We start from the raw sequence: 22,546 nt of genomic DNA, 5'->3' as shown, positions 1-22,546 counted from the left end.
TGTGTGTTGGGATAAAAACAATAATACTGGAATCAGAGTAACCAGTTTTGTCAAGACTAGTCATAAGGAGTTTTCTCATACTATTTGGAGCCCCAAGAAGAGATAATGGTGGGTTGATTACGGTTCTCCTTCCCCTCTGTGAAGGTGTTTCTTTGTTCCTGAGCTATAAAGGGGATTTTGTGAGATACTGACCATCAGCTCAGAGAAGGCAATGGCAACCCACTCCAGTACTCTTGCCTGGAAAATCCCGTGGGCAGAGGAGCCTGGTAGGCTGCAGTCCAGGGGGTCTCGAAGAGTTGGACATGACTGAGTGACTTCACTTTCACTTTTCACTTTCATGTATAGGAGAAGAAAATGGCAACCCACTCCAGTGTTCTTGCCTGGAGAGTCCTGGGGACAGGGGAGCCTGGTGGGCTGCTATCTATGGGGTCGCGCGACTGAATCGACTTAGCAGCAGCAGCAGCAGTGATCATCAGCTGCCCTGGGTTATTTATGTCAATCTTGACAAATAGATGAGTGGCTACTAAGATAATTAGCCTAATTACAAATATATTATAAAATATAAATGAGATATATTTGCATACATGTATAAAATTCAACTAATTATCTTAGTTTCATATACCCATGTGAATGCTGACCCCAGAAAAATAGCATGTGATTCTATACTACATATTTGTGTATTCACTCAGTATGAATTAGACATTTCTTCATGCCAGGAACTATGCCCTATATTATGGAATCAAAGGTAAAGAAAACAGAATCTTTGTCCTCAAGGAACCATGTTTAGTTGGGGACATGATTGTGTAAACACATAATTAGAAGTGCAGTGTAAAAAGCAATCGCAATAGAGATTATGTTCCTTCATAGTTCCCACTCTCTTTCTCTCTGTGACTCCCTAAACATTTTAAGCCCCTTCAGAGAAATCCAAATACCACGATGTTAAACACAATAAATAGTAGAGGCAAAAACTTAATAGGAGGAAAATTAGTTCTATGCCCTTAACCTACCTTTAAACCATCAAATAAAGACTCCCTAGCACAAATGTTCTTTGTGTTGCTCTATTTCACTTATTTTTTGTATCTCAGATTTGACATTTGAATTGTTTAATTTCCTTTAAATTATTGACTTTGCAGTGGTTGTTAAACTGCCTTCTGTGTACTTGATTGCTTTATTTATTTATCAGAATCATTTATTTTTAAATGAGCATAGATAGGCATGCTGCTGCTGCTGCTGCTGCGTCACTTCAGTTGTGTCCGACTCTGTGCGACCCCATAGACGGCAGCCCACCAGGCTCCCCTGTCCCTGGGGTTCTCCAGGCAAGAACACTGGAGTGGGTTGCCATTTCCTTCTCCTATGCATGAAAGTGAAAAGTGAAAGTGAAGTCGCTCAGTCATCTCCGACTCTTAGCGACCTCATGGACTGCAGTAGCCTACCAGGCTCCTCCGTCCATGGGATTTTCCAGGCAAGAGTACTGGAGTGGGGTGCCATTGCCTTCTCCTAGTCTTCTTCAAATTAATTTGGTTTAAAACACTGAGATTTGGAGGGGCCTAGTTTACTCATCATGCACATAATCCATAAATATTTATAGAATTCTATAATGTAGTAAATTATCTTAAATATATTAGAAATTCTAGTTATTTCATGATACTGCATATATTTTTAGAAGAATTTGATTTTTATGTCTAATTTTTAAAAAAAACAAGCGCTTATTGAGTACAAATTTTAAAAAGTCTGACTATCAAAATATAGAATAACATTCAAGGCCCTCTATTAAAAAATAATGGAGAAGGAAATGGCAAGTCACTCCAGTATTCCTGCCTGGGAAATCTCCTTGACAGGGAAGCCTGGCGGGCTACAGTCCAGGAGGTCACAAAGAGTTGGACATGACTAAGCAAATGAACAGCTTTAAAACAAATAGTGGGCTTCCAAGGTGGCATTAGTTGTAAAGAACCTGCCCACCAATGAAGGAGATATGAGATGAGGGTTCAATCCCTGGGTCAGGAAGATCCCCTGGAGTAGTAAATAGCAACCCACTCCAGTATTCTTGCCTGGAAAATTCCATGGATAGAAGAGCCTGTGGGCTACTGTCCATGGGGTTGCAAATAGTCAGACATGACTGAGCACACATGCACGCAGGACACTAATATTATACTTAGAAAACGAAGATCATGGCATCTGGTCCCATCACTTCATGGCAAATAGATGGGGAAACAGTGGAAACAGTGTCAGACTTTATTTTTTGGGCTCCAAAATCACTGCGAATGGTGATCGCAGCCATGAAATTAAAAGACGCTTACTCCTTGGAAGGAAAATAATGACCAACCTAGATAGTATATTCAAAAGCAGAGACATTACTTTGCCAACAAAGGTCCGTCTAGTCAAGGCTATGGCTTTTCCAGTGGTCATGTATGGATGTGAGAGTTGGACTGTGAAGAAAGCTGAGTGTGAAAGAATTGATGCTTTTGAACTGTGGTGTTGGAGAAGACTCTTGAGAGTCCCTTGGACTGCAAGGAGATCCAACCAGTCCATCCTAAAGGAGATCAGTCCTGGGTGTTCTTTGGAAGAAATGATGGTAAAGCTGAAACTCCAGTACTTTGGCCACCTCATGTGAAGAGATGACTCATTGGAAAATACTCTGATGCTGGGAGGGATTGAGGGCAGGAGGAGAAGGGGACGACAGAGGATGAGATGGCTGGATGGCATCACCGACTCGATGGACATGAGTTTAAGTGAACTCTGGGAGTTGATGATGGACAGGGAGGCCTGGCCTGCTGCAATTCATAGGGTCACAAAGAGTCAGACATGACTGAGCAACTGAAGTGAACTGAACTGAGACTTTTTAAAAAACCTGCCAAAGTGTTTGGCAGATTTTTACCATGTTAGTATGTTACTTTTAGTGGTTATATAGAATTTCGTAGTGTTGCAGTAATATAAATTACATACCCGATTCTCTATGACAGACATTCTGATTTTTTAAAAACATTTTTCTTTTATAAACAATAATGCAAGAAACTCTATCGGATGGACATTTACCACGTATGCAGGCTTATCTGCAGAAAGGTTCCTGGCAGTAGAATTGCTGGGTTAAAGCAAATTTTTAACGCAAACTTTCGGAGCTTAATTGTTCCTCACCTCCTTTTGATAACAACCCCTTTCAGGTGGTTGATTTAACTGTAATGAATAATGGAACCAGCAAGCTCTCTCTTGCCAGATGGTTCTCAGTTTCTTTCTTTGCTGTCATAACGTGTGTGTGTATGTGCTGAGTGATGTCCGACTCTTTGCAACCCCATAGCCCACCAGACTCCTCTGTCCATGGGACTTCTCAGGCAAGAATACTGGAGTGGGTTGCCATCTTCCCAACCCGGGATTGAAACCTTGTCTCCTGCATTGGCAGGTGGATTCTTCACCACTGCACCACCTAGGAAGCCCATGCTTTAATTGCCACTGTTGCAATACAGGGTTATTAATTTCTGACTTCTGTTATTAATCATTAAACTAATGATTTTTATTATTAAAGATTTTTCTTCCTTTCTTTTCCTTATATATGTCCCTTTAGGACCACAGTCTAGATACAGTCTAGATTCTTCCACATTTTAAAGCAATTTGAGTGCACACAGTCTTTTCTACTGCGGTATGTCACAACTATTATTTTAGGTTGTTCACGCAACCAAATGTAGACTCTCATCATCACCTCTACACTCACTGTGTCTGCTGCTGTTGCTGCTGCTAAGTCACTTCAGTCATGTCCATCTGGTGACACTTAAATAAATGAACTTTAATTGCTACAAAAAAGCCATACTTATACAATCATCCATGTTCAAAGTTAAAAACAATTAGTAAACTCAGATAAGCAAAAAAAGGATAAGAATCAACTATAATCCTACTATCAAGAGACAGTCACCGTGAACACTTTGGTTAATGCACTTTCAAACTTATTTTCTGTGTAGAAGCTGTTTTGGTCATGAGGCGTATGATTTAATTATACTGACTATACTGTTATCTGCTTCCCCCTGATAATTAATACAGCATGCTCCTTTCCTATAAGCTAAATATTCCTTCATTTCTTTTAGCTGCCCTATATTCCATTGTATGGATTTCCCATAATTTAATCAATCCTTTATTTTTAGACATTTAAGTTGCTTCTAATTTTTAGTTATGTAAGAAATTTTGTGATGATTATCTTTAACCAAAACTATACACCCAATCTTAATTTATTTTAAGGTAAAAATTCCTGAATTACTGGATCAAAGAATTTTGCCATCTTGAGGGCCAGTGTTTGAAAACAGAGTACTAAGCAGACCCTTCTCAGGTCAGTTTGGCCTCTGTTCCTATTAGTTCAATTGGCCCTGACTTTACGGCTCTTTGTGTTAATCCTTGCTCCATCAATCACCACTCTTAACCCAACTACTATCTTTACACACCCTGTTCCCATACACTCCTCTTTTCCAGAGTTTCTGGAGAAAGTTGTCCCTTTATTTTTTTCTCTGGAGCCTGTGACATAGGTCCTTCAGGAGAAGGTGGCTGCTCCTACCTCTGCCCTAAACATAGAGGACATCACACTTTTCTTTGCATATTGTGTGCTCTGCTGCTGCTCCTAAGTTGCTTCAGTCATGTCCGACTCTGTACGACCCCATAGACGGCAGCCCACCAGGCTCCTCTGTCCCTGGGATTCTCCAGGCAAGAACACTGGAGTGGGTTGCCATTTCCTTCTCCAATGCATGAAAGTGAAAAGTGAAAGTGAAGTCGCCCAGTCATCTCTGACTCTTAGCGACCTCATGGACTACAGTAGCCTACCAGGCTGCTCTACCCGTGGGATTGTCCAGGCAAGAGTACTGGAGTGGGCTGCAATTGCCTTCTCCGATTGTGTGCTCAGGTGTGTCCAACTCTTTGTGATTCCACAGACTGTAGCATGCCAGGCTCCTCTGTCAATGGAATTTTCCAGGCAAGAATACTGAAGTGGGTTGCCATTTCTTTCTAAGGGGAACTTCCTGACTCAGGGATTGAACTCGTGTCTCTTACATTGCAGATGGATTATTTACCACTGGGCCACCTGGGAATCCCTTTTCTTTCTTTACCATGAGTTTTGTCATTGTTGTTCAGTCACTAAGTCATGTCCGACTCTTTGCAAGGCCATGGACTGCAGCCTGAGGGACCTCCCAGCCCATCACTGTCTCCTGGAGTTTGCTCAAGTTCATGTCCATTGAGTTGGTGATGCTATCCAACCATCTCATCATTTGTCACCCTCTTCTCCTCCTGCCTCCAATCTTTCCCAGCATCAGGGTCTTTTCCAATGAGCTGGCTTATTCCCATTAGGTGGCCAAAGTACTGGAGCTTCAGCTTCAACATCAGTCCTTCCAATGAACATTCAGGGATGATTTCCTTTAGGATTAACTGATTGGATCCCCTTGCTGTGCAAGGAGACTCTCAAGAGTCTTCTCCCAACGCCGCAATTTGAGAGCATCAGTTCTTCAGCACTCAGCCTTCTTTATGGTCCAACTCTCACATCCATACACAACTACTGGAAAGACTATAACTTTGACTATACAGACCTCTGTCGGCAAAGTTATTTCTACAAAATATTACTTTAAGTTTTCTGTCTGTCTTTCAGGACTTGTCTACTATACACACCCAATAATAGACCATGCTCCAATCATTCTGAAGCACTTGCAGTTTTCAATAGAGACCATACTTTATGTCTGGACATTTGCCCCTTTTCCTGAAATACCTTTCTCCTTGGCCATCTGACAAATTCCTTGTCATCCTTCAAAAGTGCCTTCCCTCTGAAGCACTCACTCAGTACCACCTGTCCCTCACCAAGTAACATCTCATATATCCCTTTACATTTCAACAAATATCAAAATAATCATTTGTGTATAAAAACTCCTCCCTGCTAGACTGAACTTCCTAAAGGAGAGAAAGAGTATCTTATTGATCTTTTATCTTCACACTTCAATTTCCTCAATGCACCTATTGTTAATAAGACTCATATAAAGAGATTTGTGTAATGATGTTTCTCACTAATAAAATGCTCAATATATGGTAGCTATTGCTATTGTTATTATCTTATTACTTGGGTCACCTGATGTGAAGAGCTGACTCATTTAAAAAGACCCTGATGCTGGGAAAGATTGAAGGCAAAAGGAGAAAGGGGCGACAGAGGATGAGATGTTGGATGGTATCACCAATTCACTGGACATGAACTTGGGCAAACTCCAGGAGACAGTGAGGGACAGAGGGGCCTGGTGTGCTGCAGTCCACAGGGTCACAAAGAGTTGGACATGACTTAGCGACTGAACACACATAATAGTAAGACTCCTACTATTATTTCTATATCCTATTCAGCACAAGTAGGTGCTCACTAATTATGTGTCAACTGACTAAATGAAGAGTAAAGTGAAGAGGGCAACTTAATAAGCAGGGCCAACAGAAGGGTTCTGCTCAAGTATCAAATCTAGACACATCCACAACCCAGGAAAAGACAGATTGAAGATTCTGTTACATTTGTATCTAGTACTATTGAGAAGATGACCTATTTCCCAGAAGCTAGGAAACAACCCCTGAGAAAGGAGTAACTCATTGTCGCTTTGGTGAGGCTACTCATCAATTTACCATCCTAATTCTCTTTGCCCTGAGCCTGTATTTGCAAAAAATCTACCTATAAGTTGTATCCTAGGATACAAGTAAGCTAGTGCTAACAGCTGGCTATCTGATTAAATTTATGGGTGGTCACAACTATAAAGGTAAAATTTTATTTTCTGGTTTAAAAAATCAGTCTTTGAGGAGTTTGAGTAGTGTCCATTAAAATCTCGTGAAAAAAGGAATTTAGAAAATATCATTAGCTGAGCTAAGCTGTGAACTCTATTGCAACCCAGGATACATATGCTTGCATAAAACTGGGATGCTTGCATAAAACACAAGAGTCAGGGTGAGTAGAAACAGTTGTCACAGACCACATAATCATGTTGAAAAGCATGAAATGGAGATGTGCTTTCATTCTCTTCTCAACCTTTACCTTAAAAAACTCATATGTTTACTTTTATGTATTAAATGTACACTTCTTTCCTACTATGAGAACAGAAAAATGGATGTCTTCCTATAAGCTGACAACAAGGTTCTATCTACATAAATCAAGAGTTGCCTCATAAGATAGTTGTTTTAGCTATTCTTTGTCAGAAAATACTGGAAGACTAACTCCTGCATTTAAAACTCAAATAAGTTTTTGGTAGATGTTCTTTATGATTTCTTTTTATTTGGGGCCTAGAAAATGATATAGTGTAGTATAGTATAACTTATCTAAGAATATAGCATATTAACCAAAAAGCTGCACTGCCTACAATTAAGAATTTAATAGATGTTTTAATAATTTACCTTTGGCCAAATTAAGGGTGACTTGTAGTCTTGCTTGGGCTTCCTGGTGGCTCTGTGATAAAGAATCTGCCTGCGGTGCAGGAGTCTCAAAAGCTGCGGGTTCAATCCCTGGGTCAGGAAGATCCCCTGGAAGAGGGCATGGCAACCCACTCCAGTAATCTGGCCTGGAGAATCCCCTGGACAGAGGAGTCTGGCAGGCTACAGTCCACAGGGTCATAAAAAGTCAGGACTGAAGTGACTTAGCACAGCATAGCCTTGCTTTAGAAATGGTCCCTCTAGAATTCAGTTCAGTTCAGTGGCTCAGTCATGCCCGACTCTGCAATTCTGTGGATTGCAGCATGCCAGTCTTCCCTGTCCATCACCAACTCCTGGAGCTTACTCAAACTAATGTCCATCGAGTCGGTGATGCCATCCAACCACCTCATCCTCTGTCGTCCCCTTCTCCTCCTGCTTTCAAACTTTGCCAGCATGAGGGTCTTTTTCAAGGAGTCAGTTCTTCGCATCAGGTGGTCAAAGTACTGGAGTTTCAGCCTTAGCATCAGTCCTTCCAATGAATATTCAGGACTGATTTTTTTAGGATGGACTGGTTGGATCTCCAGCACCACAGTTCAAAAGCATCAGTTCTCCAGCACTCAGCTTTCTTTATAGTTCAATACTCACATCCGTACATGACTACTGGAAAAACCATAGCTTTGACTAGACAGATCTTTGTTGGCAAAGTAATGTCTCTGCTTTTTAGGATGCTATCTAGATTGGTCATAGCTTATGTTCCAAGGACCAAGCGTCTTTTAATTTCATGGCTGCAATCACCATCTGCAGTGATTTTGGAGCCCAAGAAAATAAAGTCTGTCACTGCTTCCATTGCTTCCCCATCTATGTGCCATGAAGTTATGGGACCAGATGCCATGATCTTCGTTTTCTGAATGTTGAGCTGTAAGCCAACTTTTTCACTCTCCTCTTTCGCTTTCATGAAGAGGCTCTTTAGTTCTTCTTCACTTTCTGCCATAAGGGTGGTGTCATCTGCATATCTGAGGTTATTGATATTTCTCCTGGCAATCTTGACTCCAGCTTGTGCTTCATTCAGTACAGCATTTCTTATGATGTACTCTGCATATAAGTTAAATAAGCAGGATGACAATATACAGCCTTGACGTACTCCTTTTCCTATTTGGAACCAGTCTGTTGTTCCATGTCCAGTTCTAACTGTTGCTTCTTGACCTGCAAACAGGTTTCTCAGGAGGCAGGTCAGGTGGTCTGGTATTGCCATCTCTGTAAGAATTTTCCACAGTTTGTTGTGATCCAAATAGTCAAAGGCTTTGGCATAGTCAATAAAGCAGAAGTAGATATTTTTTTTTTTTGGAATTATCTTGCTTTTTTGATGATCCAGCAGATGTTGGCAATCTGATTTCAGATTCCTCTGCTTTTTCTAAATCCAGCTTGAACATCTGGAAGTTCATGGTTCACATACCACTGAAGCCTGTCTTGGAGAATTTTGAGCGTTACTTTGCTAGCATGTGAGTTGAGTGCAATCGTGCAGTAGCTTGAACATTCTTTGGCATTGGTTTTCTTTGGGATTGGAATGAAACCTAACCTTTTCCAGTCCTGTGGTCATTGCTAAATTTTCCAAATTTGCTGGCATATTGAGGGCAGCACTTTCACAGCATCATATTTTAGGATTTTAAATAGCTCAGCTGGAATTCCATCACCTCCACTAGCTTTGTTTGTAGTGATGCTTCCTAAGGCCCACTTGACTTCACATTCCAGGATGTCTGGTTCTAGGTGAGTGATCACACCACCATGGCTTTCCGGGTCATGAAGATCTTTTTTGTATAGTTCTTCTGTGTATTCTTGCCACCTCTTTTTAATATCTTCTGCTTCTGATAAGTCCATACTATTTCTGTCCTTTATTGTGCCCATCTTTGCATGAAACCTTCCCTTGGTATCTCTAATTTTCTTCAAGAGACCTCTAGTTTTTCCCATTCTATTATTTTCCTCTATTTCTTTGCATTGATCACACTGGCCATCTAGAATTACTGCATCTAATCATCATGTCATATATTTTAGGGATTTGATCATTCATTTATTTATACAAATGGTTAAAAGGTGCAAAACAGATTTTGGAAGATTTTTTGACTCTCCCTGCAGATTTTCCTTAGGTCAACCTCTGAATGGAGGCTTTGATTATTTCTACACCAGGACATGCCCTAGTTAAGTTCCCAAGATTTCTTAAGAGAATATAGAACTTACTTCCATCTCAGCTGATGACCTGTGTAAAACAGCAACAGAGCTAAACTTCAGGTTGTAGTCAGAAAATAAAAATTAACTCTTTATTGCTCTTTTTATTATCTTCCATTTTCTACAATTTCTGCCTTTGTTATCAGGACAAAATAAAACTTATTTTAAGAAAAAGAACCAACTGTATGAAACTTGCTGTTGAATTCATTAATTATAGAGATGCTATGGACTAGAAGATATTGTTTAATACATCACTGGTATAAAAAATGTCATGAAATACAAAGCTTCTGAATGAAAATCTTCCTACTTGTAACTCAGACCATGTTACAAAATGCATAAGACTCTGGGGATCTCCTCAAGAAAGGATAAATTTTAACTCTAATAATCCATGTGAATATTGTCACTGGTCAATATTGTCACTGATCATCTGTCTAACCTTGTATATCATTTGACACACAATAGGATTATATGCTACTCACTTTTGTGAATTAATTGTACCCTTTGCTCTTTTTCTCTTTGTACTGATTTCTTTGGTTCTCCTTTATGTGTACTATTCTATGTATTATTTATATGTACTATTCTACATACTAATACTTCTCTTTCTGGACGAAGGGTAAGAGAGCAAATAAACACATAGAAAATATAATAAATCTCTAGAATTTATCATCCTTGGGAGAACTAATAAAATCATCCTTCGGAAACTAACAAAATCAGTCTCCTTTGTACTTACCTTTTTTTCCCTTTCCATTTCCCACAGAATCTAGTATTTAGTATATACTCAATAAATAGTTGTGCTTTGTGTAGATAAAATACAGCAGAGTAGGAAAAGGTGTACTTCAAAGCAGCACGCAGAAAATCCCAATTTCATTTTAAAAGTACACTGATTCTAGCTATAAATTCTTATCGTTCACAAAAATATATTTCACTGATGAAGTTTCCCTCATCCATTAATTATTACAAGAAGATAATTTTGCTCTGAGCAGCAAAGAAATAACCAAAGCAATATAACAAGATTACACTTATACTAAAGGCTTTGCTGCTGCTGCTGCTAAGTCGCTTCAGTCATGTTGGACTCTGTGCGACCCCACAGACAGCAGCCCACCAGGCTCCCCCGTCTCTGGGATTCTCCAGGCAAGAATACTGGAGTGGGTTGCCATTTCCTTCTCCAGTGCATGAAAATGAAAAGTGAAAGGAAGTCAGTCATGTCCGACTCTTCACGACCCCATGGACTGCAGCCTATCAGGTTTCTCTGCCCGTGGGATTTTCCAGGCAAGAGTACTGGAGTGGGTTGCCATTGCCTTCTCCGACTAAAGGCTTTAGGAAAACCCTAATAATTTTCATGAAATACATCAGCAACTCCAAGGAAAGAACTTGGACCGCACTGTACATCCCTTTAGGCTGGGTTTTGTCATTTGTAGAACAGTAAATTTGCTTTATCAGTTGCAGACGTTTTAAAACAGGCTAAATTCTAATATGTAGGGATTTGCTTCACATGGTCTCTAGTTTTCCCCTGATTTTAGGAGTCTATGATTCCTGTGTAACCCTTCTATTTCCCAAGATACTTTTCTTTTGTAATGCGATCAGAGTTAAAAGTAGGAATATTTTTATTTGGAAGCTTTGTATTTCAGGACACTCTTGATATCTTTCAAAATTTTTGATTGCCAACAATAAATGCCCTATTTGGAAAGCAAAACAAAAAACACAGAGATGAGAAGATATTGAATAACCAAATGGTGGAGATTTTCAACTTGAATGGTAGTTTTGTGTAAATGTTCACATATACAGACTCACACATATACTTTACCTCCTCTTACTGAGTTACTTTCCATATACAGTATGCCCATGTGGGTGGCTGTTCAATATTAACAGTGCCTCTTATAACAGTGGATGTGCAAAGTACCTAAAATTTCTTGCCTGACAAATGCAATCTTTATTACCATTATTCATTAATTGTAATTACTTTCATATAGCTTTTAAAAAGTACTCTTACACAATTTTAATTTAGTTATCTATACTGTTAAAAAACTAAAAGTTTTGGGACGTTATTAGTGAGGCAATGTCAGGTAGAAAAACTATGACTGAAGTTTCTAACTAGTTTTCAACTACCAGGGGCCAATGTGTGTGTGCGAGTTGCTCAGTGATGTCTGACTTTGTGATCCCATGGACTATAGCCCACCAGCCTTCTCTGTTCATGGAATTCTCCAGGCAAGAATACTGGATTCATTGCTATTTCCTTTGCCAGGGGATCTTCCTGACCCAGGGATCAAACCCGGGTCTCCACATTGCAACCAGATTCTTTACCAGCTTAGCCAGCAGGAAAACCCACCAGGGGCTAATAGTAGTAGTTTAAATATGCTGCTGCTGCTGCTGCTGCGTCGCTTCAGTCGTGTCCGACTCTGTGTGACCCCATAGACGGCAGCCCATCAGGCTCCCCCATCCCTGGGATTCTCCAGGCAATAACACTGGAGTGGGTTGCCATTTCCTTCTCCAATGCATGAAAGTGAAAAGTGAAAGTGAAGTCACTCAGTTGTGTCCAACTCTGTGTGACCCCATAGACGGCAGCCCACCAGGCTCCCCCATCCCTGGGATTCTCCAGGCAAGAACACTGGAGTGGGTTGCCATTTCCTTCTCCAAAGCATGAAAGTGAAAAAATAAAGTGAAGTCACTCAGTCGTGTCCGACTCCTAGCGACCCCATGGACTGCAGCCCACGAGGCCCCTGCGTCCCTGGGATTTTCCAGGCAAGAGTACAAGAGTGGGTTGCCATTGCCTTCTCCGAGTTTAAATATAAGTTGGCTTAAAATGCAACATTCAGAAAACTAAGATCATGGCACCGAGTCCTTTTACTTCATGGCAAATAAATGGGGAGACAATGGAAACAGTGACAGACTTTATTTTCTTGAGCTCCAAAATCACTGCAGATGGCGATTGCAGCCATGAAATTAAAAGACTCTTGCTCCTTGGAAGAAAAGCTATGACCAACCTAGTCAGCATATTAAAAAGCAGAGACATTACTTTGCCAACAAAGGTCTGTCTAGTCAAAGCTATGGTTTTTCCAGTAGTCATGTATGGATATGAAAGTTGGACTATAAAGAAAGCTGAGCGCCAAAGAACTGATGCTTTTGAACTGTGGCATTGGAGAAGACTCTTGAGAGTCCCTTGGACTGCAAGGAGATCCAACCAGCCCATCCTAAAGGAAATCAGTCCTGAATATTCATTGGAAGGACTGATGCTGAAGCTGAAACTCAGATACTTTGGCCACCTGATGCAAAGAACTGACTCCTTGGAAAAGACTCTGATGCTGGGAAAGATTGAAGGCAGGAGGAGAAGGGGATGACAGAGGATGAGATGGTTAGATGGCAACACTGACTCGATGGACATGAGTTTGAGCATGCTCCAAGAGTTGGTGATGGACAGTGAGCCTGGCGTGCTGCAGTCCATGGGGTCGCACAGAGTTGGACACAACTGAGCAACTGAACTGAACTGATAGTTCAACATAAAAGTTCTGATATTACAGTCTCCATGGATTCTACTCATGAAATAAACATTTCTTATTGTGGTGATCATTTGGTTGCAAACTAGGCACATTACTGATGACTCTTTGTTGCACACTGCCACTGTCTACACAGCCTCTGCCACTACTGTCCATATGCATTATCCCATCAATAAAAGGCATTAGAATCATGGACTGGATCACTGGAAGAGATTCTCAAATCTAGTCCCAGGCTTTCAAGTAAATAACAAACTTGTTAATGCAAAAGTTGAAAACTGCCAAACTTAAATGTGCCTATTATGAATAGGTTATTTGAAAAGTGAATGATACATGTTAGGAAGGGGCCATAATGGGAAGAGGGACATTAGCAATATGAAGCTTTGGAACGTCTGTTTTGGAACAGTGTATAGGGAAAGAGGCAGAAGATGTGACTTTCTGCAGATCACTGACCCTCACCATAAAGTGAAAGTGAAAACCGCTCAGTTGTGTCCGACTCTTTGCAATCCCATGGACTATACAGTCCATGGAATTCTCCAGGCCAGAAAACTGGAGTGGGTAGCTATTACCTTCTCCAGGGGATCTTCCCAACCCAGGGATCAAATCCAGATCTCCCGCATTGCAGGTGGATTCTTTACCAGCTGAGCCACAAGGGAAGCCCGACTGTCACACTAAGCCAACTATAAATCTGGTGTTCAGAAACCATCTATGTGACACAAAGGTCCCCTCTTTCTAGTACATCATGATTCCTATTAACCAATACTTATTGATTTTACCTGAGGAAAGTGTACATAGGGGAGTGAGACAGAGGGTAGATTTTAAGACAGCATGTTATGATTCCTCTAGTATTAGACTCGTCATTTCTTTCATAATTAAACTCAGAATTGGTAAGCTTGGGAAGACCTATTGGGATTTTGAAGTCTGCCAAATTCCCTACTGTAGATGAATTTGTATTTTTCTGTACTTTTAGCTGCTCCATCTTGTATATGTACTTACTGTTTCCTGCGGGAGAACCACCTTGGTAAGAGCCTCTGAAGATGGCACAGGTGTGTGCAACTTCATCCAACAAAATACTGTAACTACTACACTTCTTTAATGTTTTAAGAAGGCCTGTTAATTGTTTCTTTCCTTTTTAAGTCAGGAATGCTGAGAAAATTAAATGAAAAAAAATGTCTGGAAAAGAGTTCAATATTTATTTATTATTAACTAGCAATTTGTAGGTATTTATTTCTTAGAGTTGTGAGCTTTATGTGACAATCATTGCTGGGTTAACTGTTCTTAAGATCACTATCAATTATTACCTGATTAAATGACTGTGTTGGACCTACTTTTAAAGAACATCTGCATTCAAAAGATTCATAAATAAGTCCTATCTAGTCTCTAAAAGACAAGCTTTCATTGCTCTCAAAAGATGACTGAGACTCAAGGGAAAAGAAACTGAGTAAAGACAATGAAAATCTTTTTTTTTTTTTTCCTTCGAAAAACAGCAATGTGTAACTAGAGTGAATCATTGTTTAAATTAAATTAATAGCAGCCCAAAGGAGTTGTTTTTGCCATTTGATTCAGCGAATCCTGATTATGTGAATACAGAAGCACAGTAGGAACTGGGATGCTGGCACATTTACTGATGCGGGGACTACAAGCCATGGGTGCTGTGCTGTACTTAGTCGCTCAGTCGTGTCCGACTCTTTGTGACCTCATGGACCGTAGCCTGCTAGGCTCCTCTGTCCCTGGGGATTCTCCAGGCAAGAATACTAGAGAGGGTTACTATGACCTCCTCCAGGGGATCTTCTGGACCCAGTAATTGGACTGGAGTCTCCTACATTGCAGGCCCATTCTTTACCAACAAGCCATTTAGGTAGGAGAGAAGGAAAACTTTGGATTTTATTTTTCATACATTGTTTTCACTCAACTAGGAATAATCTCACTTTTCCATGGTGTTCACATTTATTTTCTCCTTTACTTCACCTATTTAATTTAAAAAATACTATAATCTGAGTCTCTCCTTTCATATTAAGCATGTTTCATTTTGTTTCTTGGCTTTTAAGATCTATGAGGCTTTAATGGCAAATACTGTACATATTTTATCTTCTGTGGAATTTTAGGTCTTAATTGTTAATGGAGGAACTCCTGCATTACACTGAAAAAATCTAAATATAAATTATGAAATCCTAAGGAGAAAATTTTATCATCTCCTCCAAATTTAAAATTAATTGATGGGAAATAGTTGAATGTCAAATTCACTGCCTTCAGCCTTCCCACACTTGCCAAGTTCCCCATGACTGTTAGCTCATAGCAATTATTCATAGTATTGTTATGTTCATTTCTGCAGGGCACTAGCAAAACTGGTATAATTGTTTTCGTTCTTTGCTAATATATGTACATGTACCTGGGAAAGATAAAGAGAATTGTGAAAATCATACATCAATTTATGTTCCCTGTGGAATAATCCAATCAATCAATTTTAAAATCCATCAACCAAACACTGGGAAGCAAATTCACAGATATTATAATATCTATTATCTTCTACAAATGACTCATACATATTGATATTAAAAATACTATTAGCACAATTAAAAGCAAAAGATATAATCAGATAATTCACAAATGATAGAATTATAAACAGTTTAAAAACCCATGCAAAAATGTTCATTTTCATTATAATCAGAGTAATACATATTAAACAATGGCTTAGCATGTTGTGCTTATCAAATTAGTAAAGATTTATAAAACTGAGACCAGCTTGTTAAGGAGAAACACTTCTAGGATGAGAGTGAATTGACAACAACCTTGGAAAAGCAATTTGACAATAATGATACTTAAAATGTTCATAACTTCTTATTCAGTAATTCTACGTCTAGGAATCTTTCCTAAGAAAATATCCTTAATATAGAAAAAGCTACAGAGTTGTTCATCCCTCTGTCATTTAAAATACAAAAAGACTGGATGCAACATAAATGTCTAACAATAAACAAATGACTAAGTAAACTATAACTCAATTGATGTCACTGTGCATTCATATAAAACAACTAAGCAGAAGTTACCATGAAGATGGAGATGGTGATAATGTTAGTGAAAAACACTGAACATATGATTTTATAAACATTATTATTTTAGTTATGAAAAGCAAACCAAGTAGAATACAGAGAAGCAAAAGTTGGAAGGAAATATAACATAATATTTTCTAAAGTGACGGAAACGAAATTTTTTCATTTGTATTCCACACTTCTCCTACTTTATATATTATACATATCTTCTCTTATAATGGGGCTTCCCTGATAGCTCAGTTGGTAAAGAATTCGCCTGCAATGCAGGAGACCCTGGTTCGATTCCAGGGTCAGGAAGATCGGCTGAAAAAGGGATAAGCCATCCAATCCAGTATTCTGGGGCTTTCCTTGTGGCTCAGCTAGTAAAGAATCTGCCTGCAATCTGGGAGACCTGGGTTCGATCCCTGGGTTGGAAAGATTCCCTGAAGAAGGGAAAGTCTATACACTCTAGTATTCTGACCATAGAATCGCAAAGAGTTGGACGGGACTGAGAGACTTTCACTTTTCTTTTATAACATTTATTTAAAGAAATTAAAAAGGAGGGAGGAGGGTTCAGGATGGGGAACACATGTATACCTGTGGCGGATTCATGTTGATATATGGCAAAACCAATACAATATTGTAAAGTTAAAAAAAAAACTTAAAAAAAAAGAAATTAAAAGTACATTAAAGAATAAAGGAGGAATGATAGTCAATGTGGAGCAGAAATTAGGCTAATAAATGTGGATTCAACCCTTATAGTCCATTCCAAAGGTGATGGTATTTTCACTGGCCTTTGCAAATTGTCATCTCTCTGAAAGTTGATGATTGAATTGATTTCTGGGAAGATAATGCCTAAAGTGTAAGGAATTAGAATGTTGTTACTTCTAACCTGCTTTATTTTTTTAACTTTATTTTATATTGGAGTATAGTTGATTAACAATGTTATTAATAGTTTCAGGTGTACAACAAGGTGATTCAGGTATATGTATACATGTCTCTGTTCTTTTTCAAATTCCTTTCTTGATTAGGCTGTTATAGAACACTGAGCAGAGTCCCCTGTGCTATACAGTAGGTCCTTGTTGGTTATTCATTTTAAATATAGCAGTGCATAAATGTCAATCCCAGAATGCTTTTCTTGCTTTATAATTAAACTATAAAAAGGAATATGCAAGGTCAAGGAAAGATCCTCTAAAAATAACAAGTACTTTAAATGGGATGATTATCAAGGAACAGGGGCTTCCCCAGTGGCTCAGCAAAAAAGAATCTGCCTGCAATGCAGGAGACCAGGTTCTATCCCCAGGTCGGGAAGATCCCCTGGAGAAGGGAATGGCTACCCACTCTTGCCTGGAGTATTCCTGCCTGGAGAATCCCATGGACAAAGCAGTCTGGTGGGCTACAGTCTATAGGATCACAAAGAGTCGGACGTGACCGATGCAACTTACCATGCATCAAGGAACACATACCCAATAGCTACATTTAGCTTTATGTTATAAAATACTATCCAACTTTTTTAAAACAGGCAATTTATGATCATTGATATACTTCAAATACATTCTAATTATTATAAAGTTCATCTCACACTTTTAAAATAATTGTGTAAACTTACTTTCCAAATCTTTATTAAGTATCTTTTTGCTAGAGGCTTAGACATTATTATGTAAATTCTTAGGCATATGAATTGAGCAAAATTTAAAATGCCACTTACCTGACATGCTTTTTTTCTTTGAGAAATCCTTATGTAGCCATAAGCAAGTGTATGAATTAAAAATACTCCCGCAAGCTTTTTTTTCTAAGTAATGTTGCTCTGTTGTTATAAGTGTCAGTAAACTTTATCTGTACCTCAGTTTTTTCTCTCTTCTTAAAATCTTCTGCGTGTACTTTGTTCAGTTACAAACAGGAAATGTGGTGATGGAGGCTTCTAGAGTTTTGATCTGAAACCAGTAGGCTGTTAAACTTTTCTGTGAAATGTGAGAAGTAAAATCCCACAAGCCTCTGTACCCTGGTATTTGAACTTTTATCAGCACTTAACAAACATTAAAACAAATAATAAAATCAATGGGTAAATTAGACTAGGCAGGATGAGATGGTTGGATGGCATCACTGACTCGTGAGTTTGAGCAAACTCCAAGAGATAGTGAAGGACAGGGAAGCCTGGTGTGTTGCAGTCCATGGGGTCGCAAAGAGTCGGATACAAGTTAGCGATTGAACAACAAGGATTTCCCATCTCTCAGAAGAAAATCTAGGGATCTCCTCCCAAGTGAGGTCATATGAAGACAAAATAAAATACACTAAACTGAGGAGAAAACGGTAAGAAGCCCCCAGGCATGCTCAGCTGCTGGTTGTGTTATATTTGAGGTGTGGCAGAGGAAAGGAAATTAACACACTTGGAACACTTACTTATCAGGTACCTTCTGTACCTAACTCCACTGGGAGATTGGGTGCCTGCCTTCTTTCCTGCCAACCTTGCCCCTGCAACATGAGTCTCTCTATCCAATCTAGGGCCACATGGTGACAAGCTCCAGCTCTCTCCTATCCTGGAGTCTCAGTATCAGAAGTCCTTAAATGTTAGTGTGCATAAGTATGTTACGTACTATTAGTTTAACATGCATATTCCTTAGCCCTGCTGAATCAGAATATTTGGAGTACAAATGTGCATTTTCACAATTACCGTTGCTTATTTTAATATATGGAGAAGGCAGTGGCACCCAACTCCAGTACTCTTGCCTGGAAAATCCCACAGACGGAGGAGCCTGGTAGGCTGCAGTCCATGGGGTCGCTAGAGTCGGACAGGACTGAGCGACTTCACTTTCACTTTTCACTTTCATGCATTGGAGAAGGAAATGGCAACCCACTCCAGTGTTCTTGCCTGGAGAATCCCAGGGACGGGGGAGCCTGGTGGGCTGTCGTCTGTGGGGTCACAGAGTCGGACACGACTGAAGCGACTTAGCTTATTTTAATATAAGTGTTCTGGATAATTCTCTGAGAAATCCATATATATGTGTGTGTCAATAATAGCATTTTATTTCTAATGTTAGATAAAAAATTGTCTTGTTCATATCTATGTATACAGTTTATAAGTATTTCTGTGTATATATATCTGCTGCATATTTGCTTATGTGCTTATGATATTTGCTTATGTACTTTGCCACTTTTCTTTAATTATAAAGAAATGACAAACCTGAATCCAGTTTATTACAAAAATAGATGTACTTAAAGCTTTAAGAACTCAAACTTAATATAAAATTAAAAATAAGACTTTTGATGCACAAACTCAGAGCAAAGATATTATATGGCTTGCTTTAGCTTCTCTAAGATTCCTGAGGGCAGGGAGAGCACTGATCTTATCTGTCCGTAACACTCCAGCATCTAGAATAATGACTAGCACGCTGTAGTCTCAATAAATATTCTCACAATGATTGAATAAATAAAAGAATGTTAGTTTTCTGCTTTCTCCCAGCTCCATCACAGTAAAGAACTTCCCAGTAAATAAAATACAGTGTTTCTCTATTCCTTGGATAGAGTCAACTAAGTACTAACAAATTTTTCTACCTTGATCACTTTTTTCCAAAACACTGAATTGGCCAAAAAGTTCTTGTGAATCTTTGAATCAGAATCGATAAAACTGAAAGAAGTCATGGGGATTCCCTAGCCTAATCTTCTAAAAAAATTTTTCAAAATACATTTCATAGAACACATTTTGCTCTAGGTTTTCAAGAAATCCTTGGGAAAAATACTCCTTTAACCAATATATTTGGGAAAATTGTATATTTTCATCTCTGTGGATGCATATTAGTATATTAAAGTCTTAGATATAATCCTACAAAAAGGAAACCTGAAAAACATTTTTTATCAGAGCTTTTTCTAAACTTCTTTGTCCAGAGAACTTTTTGTTTGGCTGCCATCCATTAGTCAGATGGCAGATTGTATAAAATGGGTCTGGATGCCCACAGACAAAGATCTCAAGGAGACAGAAGTCTCGGGTACATGTAGGGACAAAAGGACAACAAAAATCAGAAGGATCCATCCAAGATTAGATAGAATTTAGGAATGGAGACTGAAGAGATGACTCCCAGATTTCCATAGAGGTTTGGACACCTGCAATATCAGTTCAGGAGGAGAAGGCTGGCTCAGGTGGCCATGAGGGGTTACCCTTTGGTCTTGAAACAGGATGATTGGAAAGAAGGATAGAAGGCCCAGGTTCCGAAAGGAACTGTATAGATTCCCCAAGCAGGACCTTAGCTTGGGGGCAGAGTATTGATAGATTCCCATTTCTACCAACTGGGGCATGCAGAGGACATGGGAGAAAGAGTTTCAAGACTGGACATTGAGGTACGAGCATCCCCTTGTTAGAACAAGAACAGTGCTGAGGATGGGAATGAAGGTGCAAAGATACCCTCATCTTGGCTGATCCATAAAGCACAATTCTAGAAACGAGAAGGGTGTTCAGTAGTTGGTTTTGGATGCAGAGAAAGTCAGACTCAGCAATAATGACTCAGGTCAAAATACAGGAATTCCATGGTGTAGCTCAAGAGGTGTAACTCTCAGTACAGACCAACAGGGAAGGAGACAAACACTTGTGGGACAGTGCCTGAAGATGGCTAAGGCTTGCCTGTCTCAAGTTTGCAGCCTCACAAAAACACAAGTCGGCAAAGATCGAGAAAAGACAAGGGCAGAGGAGACAGGCAGGGACTAAGCAAGGGTATACCCCCTACTTTGGGTCAATAAGGCAATCTGTGGTACCTGCTGAGTGATTGCCTACTGGTTTAAAAGAGTTAACGTACTTGATTGTACATAATCTGCATGACCGGCATTTCCAAAATTGTCAAACTTTGGCTAATAAATCCAAACCACTTCACAATTTCTAATTATTGTAATGTTCCTGAAAAATGACCTGCATTACAGTGTTCCCCGAGTCATAGTCTTACATATTCAGGAGATAGAACAAGATTGTCCAAGGTCATATGCAAAGTCTGTGTCTGTGCCTTAGCTTAGCTCCACAGATGTTTGCAATCTGCTAGAGAAAAATGATAGTTTTTCATCAAATATAGATGGCTGAGCACATGAAGACATTATCAGAATATAAACACCTACAGATATGCTTGTTATGAAATATATTAGTGCATTCAGAGATTTGAATCATGCCTTCATGAGTCATGTTCAAATAATAAATAAACATGAGGCTTCTGTACTACTGTTTAATGAGACAGGTGATCAAAATGAAGTATAGAAGATAGCTAGACAAAGAAGAAATGTCCTGACAAGATTGAAGCAATTAGATATGTTGTAGAAAATTTAGGGGAAAGGTGTGGTTTTGATGGGCACCTGTCAAGAAATAAAGACTTTAAGGCCAACAAAATTGAGGTTTTGTTGCCAAAAGAAACTAAAAAACATGTCAAAATGGCAAGAGGTTCCATACTCAGAAAAATGGGTCATGGAGTATAAAAAGAGACACAGTTTCCTACCTGTATTTTATGGTTATCTATTAGTTTTTTAATTACTTTCTATCACTGTAGTTGCTTATTTATATCTGCATATACACATGCATATATTATACACACATATATTTAAGGTGTTACAAAATGTTTTGCTTTTCTCAAAGAGTTCCAAAATGTTAAGAGTAGCTATTAGCAGGGGATTATCAGGGACTTTGACTTTACATTTTACATGGTGATTTATTGTTTAAAATTATTTACAATAACATGTACTACTTTTATAATTGGAATTAAAAATGCTTCCTAGTTTTAAAGGCTCATTGAAATACCTTGTTTTATAGAATTAGAATTTCTCTCTCTGTGATTTTTTTCCCCTTATTCTGGAAAATCATTCTTTAGTAAGACTGAAGCTAGTACAAAGCAAGCAAACAACTTTATGAAAGACAAAATGGAAAGGGCCCCTGTGCTTCCAATTATGCTGTTTTAAAATATGAAATTATTTAGAATTAATTAGAAATTAATTAGAATGTTATAATTGCATCTGATTAAACCATACTGATTCATATTTTCATCAAGTTTATACTATAAGATCCTTCAGAAAACATAATTACTCAGATGAGTAAAAAAAAGTTAAAAGCAATAGAATGCTGCATAGATTTGGCCTAAGATTCTCAGATCTTTTTATTACATTTATAATAGCCTTGTAGAACCAAAAATCAAACACTGGAAAATCAAACACTGAAATAAAAGTAGATAACAAAAATTCAGAAATGAAAGAAATTTTCATTTTCCTACATGTAAAAGGCTTAAACACCCATATTTTCTGGAAGAAAACAATTTGCCCCATTGCACAAATTTCTATGTGATGTCCTTTAACAAAGTTAAGCATTCTGAGAAATGTTGTTCTTATTTGAAACAGAACTGGCTCAAACAAAGCAAACCAGTTTATCATAAAACTTCTCATAATTTTAGTGAGCTAATATGCAATTTCACT

General features: G+C 38.8%; 1 protein-coding gene across 1 annotated transcript in view; it reads right to left on the bottom strand.

Moving 5' to 3' along the window:
* The window catches only part of LOC133230776 (T-cell receptor-associated transmembrane adapter 1), a 47,802-nt gene extending 29,746 nt beyond the window's left edge, over positions 1–18,056 (bottom strand). Inside the window, exon 1 of the mRNA XM_061388697.1 lies at positions 17,826–18,056. Coding sequence (XP_061244681.1) covers positions 17,826–17,832 — 7 coding nt within the window. The 5' untranslated portion in view covers positions 17,833–18,056. The remainder of the gene's footprint in view (positions 1–17,825) is intronic.
* Positions 18,057–22,546: the final 4,490 nt, after the last annotated feature.

The sequence above is a fragment of the Bos javanicus genome, chromosome 1 (assembly GCF_032452875.1).
Source record: "Bos javanicus breed banteng chromosome 1, ARS-OSU_banteng_1.0, whole genome shotgun sequence".
Lineage (NCBI taxonomy): Eukaryota > Metazoa > Chordata > Mammalia > Artiodactyla > Bovidae > Bos > Bos javanicus.
This window is presented reverse-complemented; position numbering and strand designations above follow the sequence as displayed.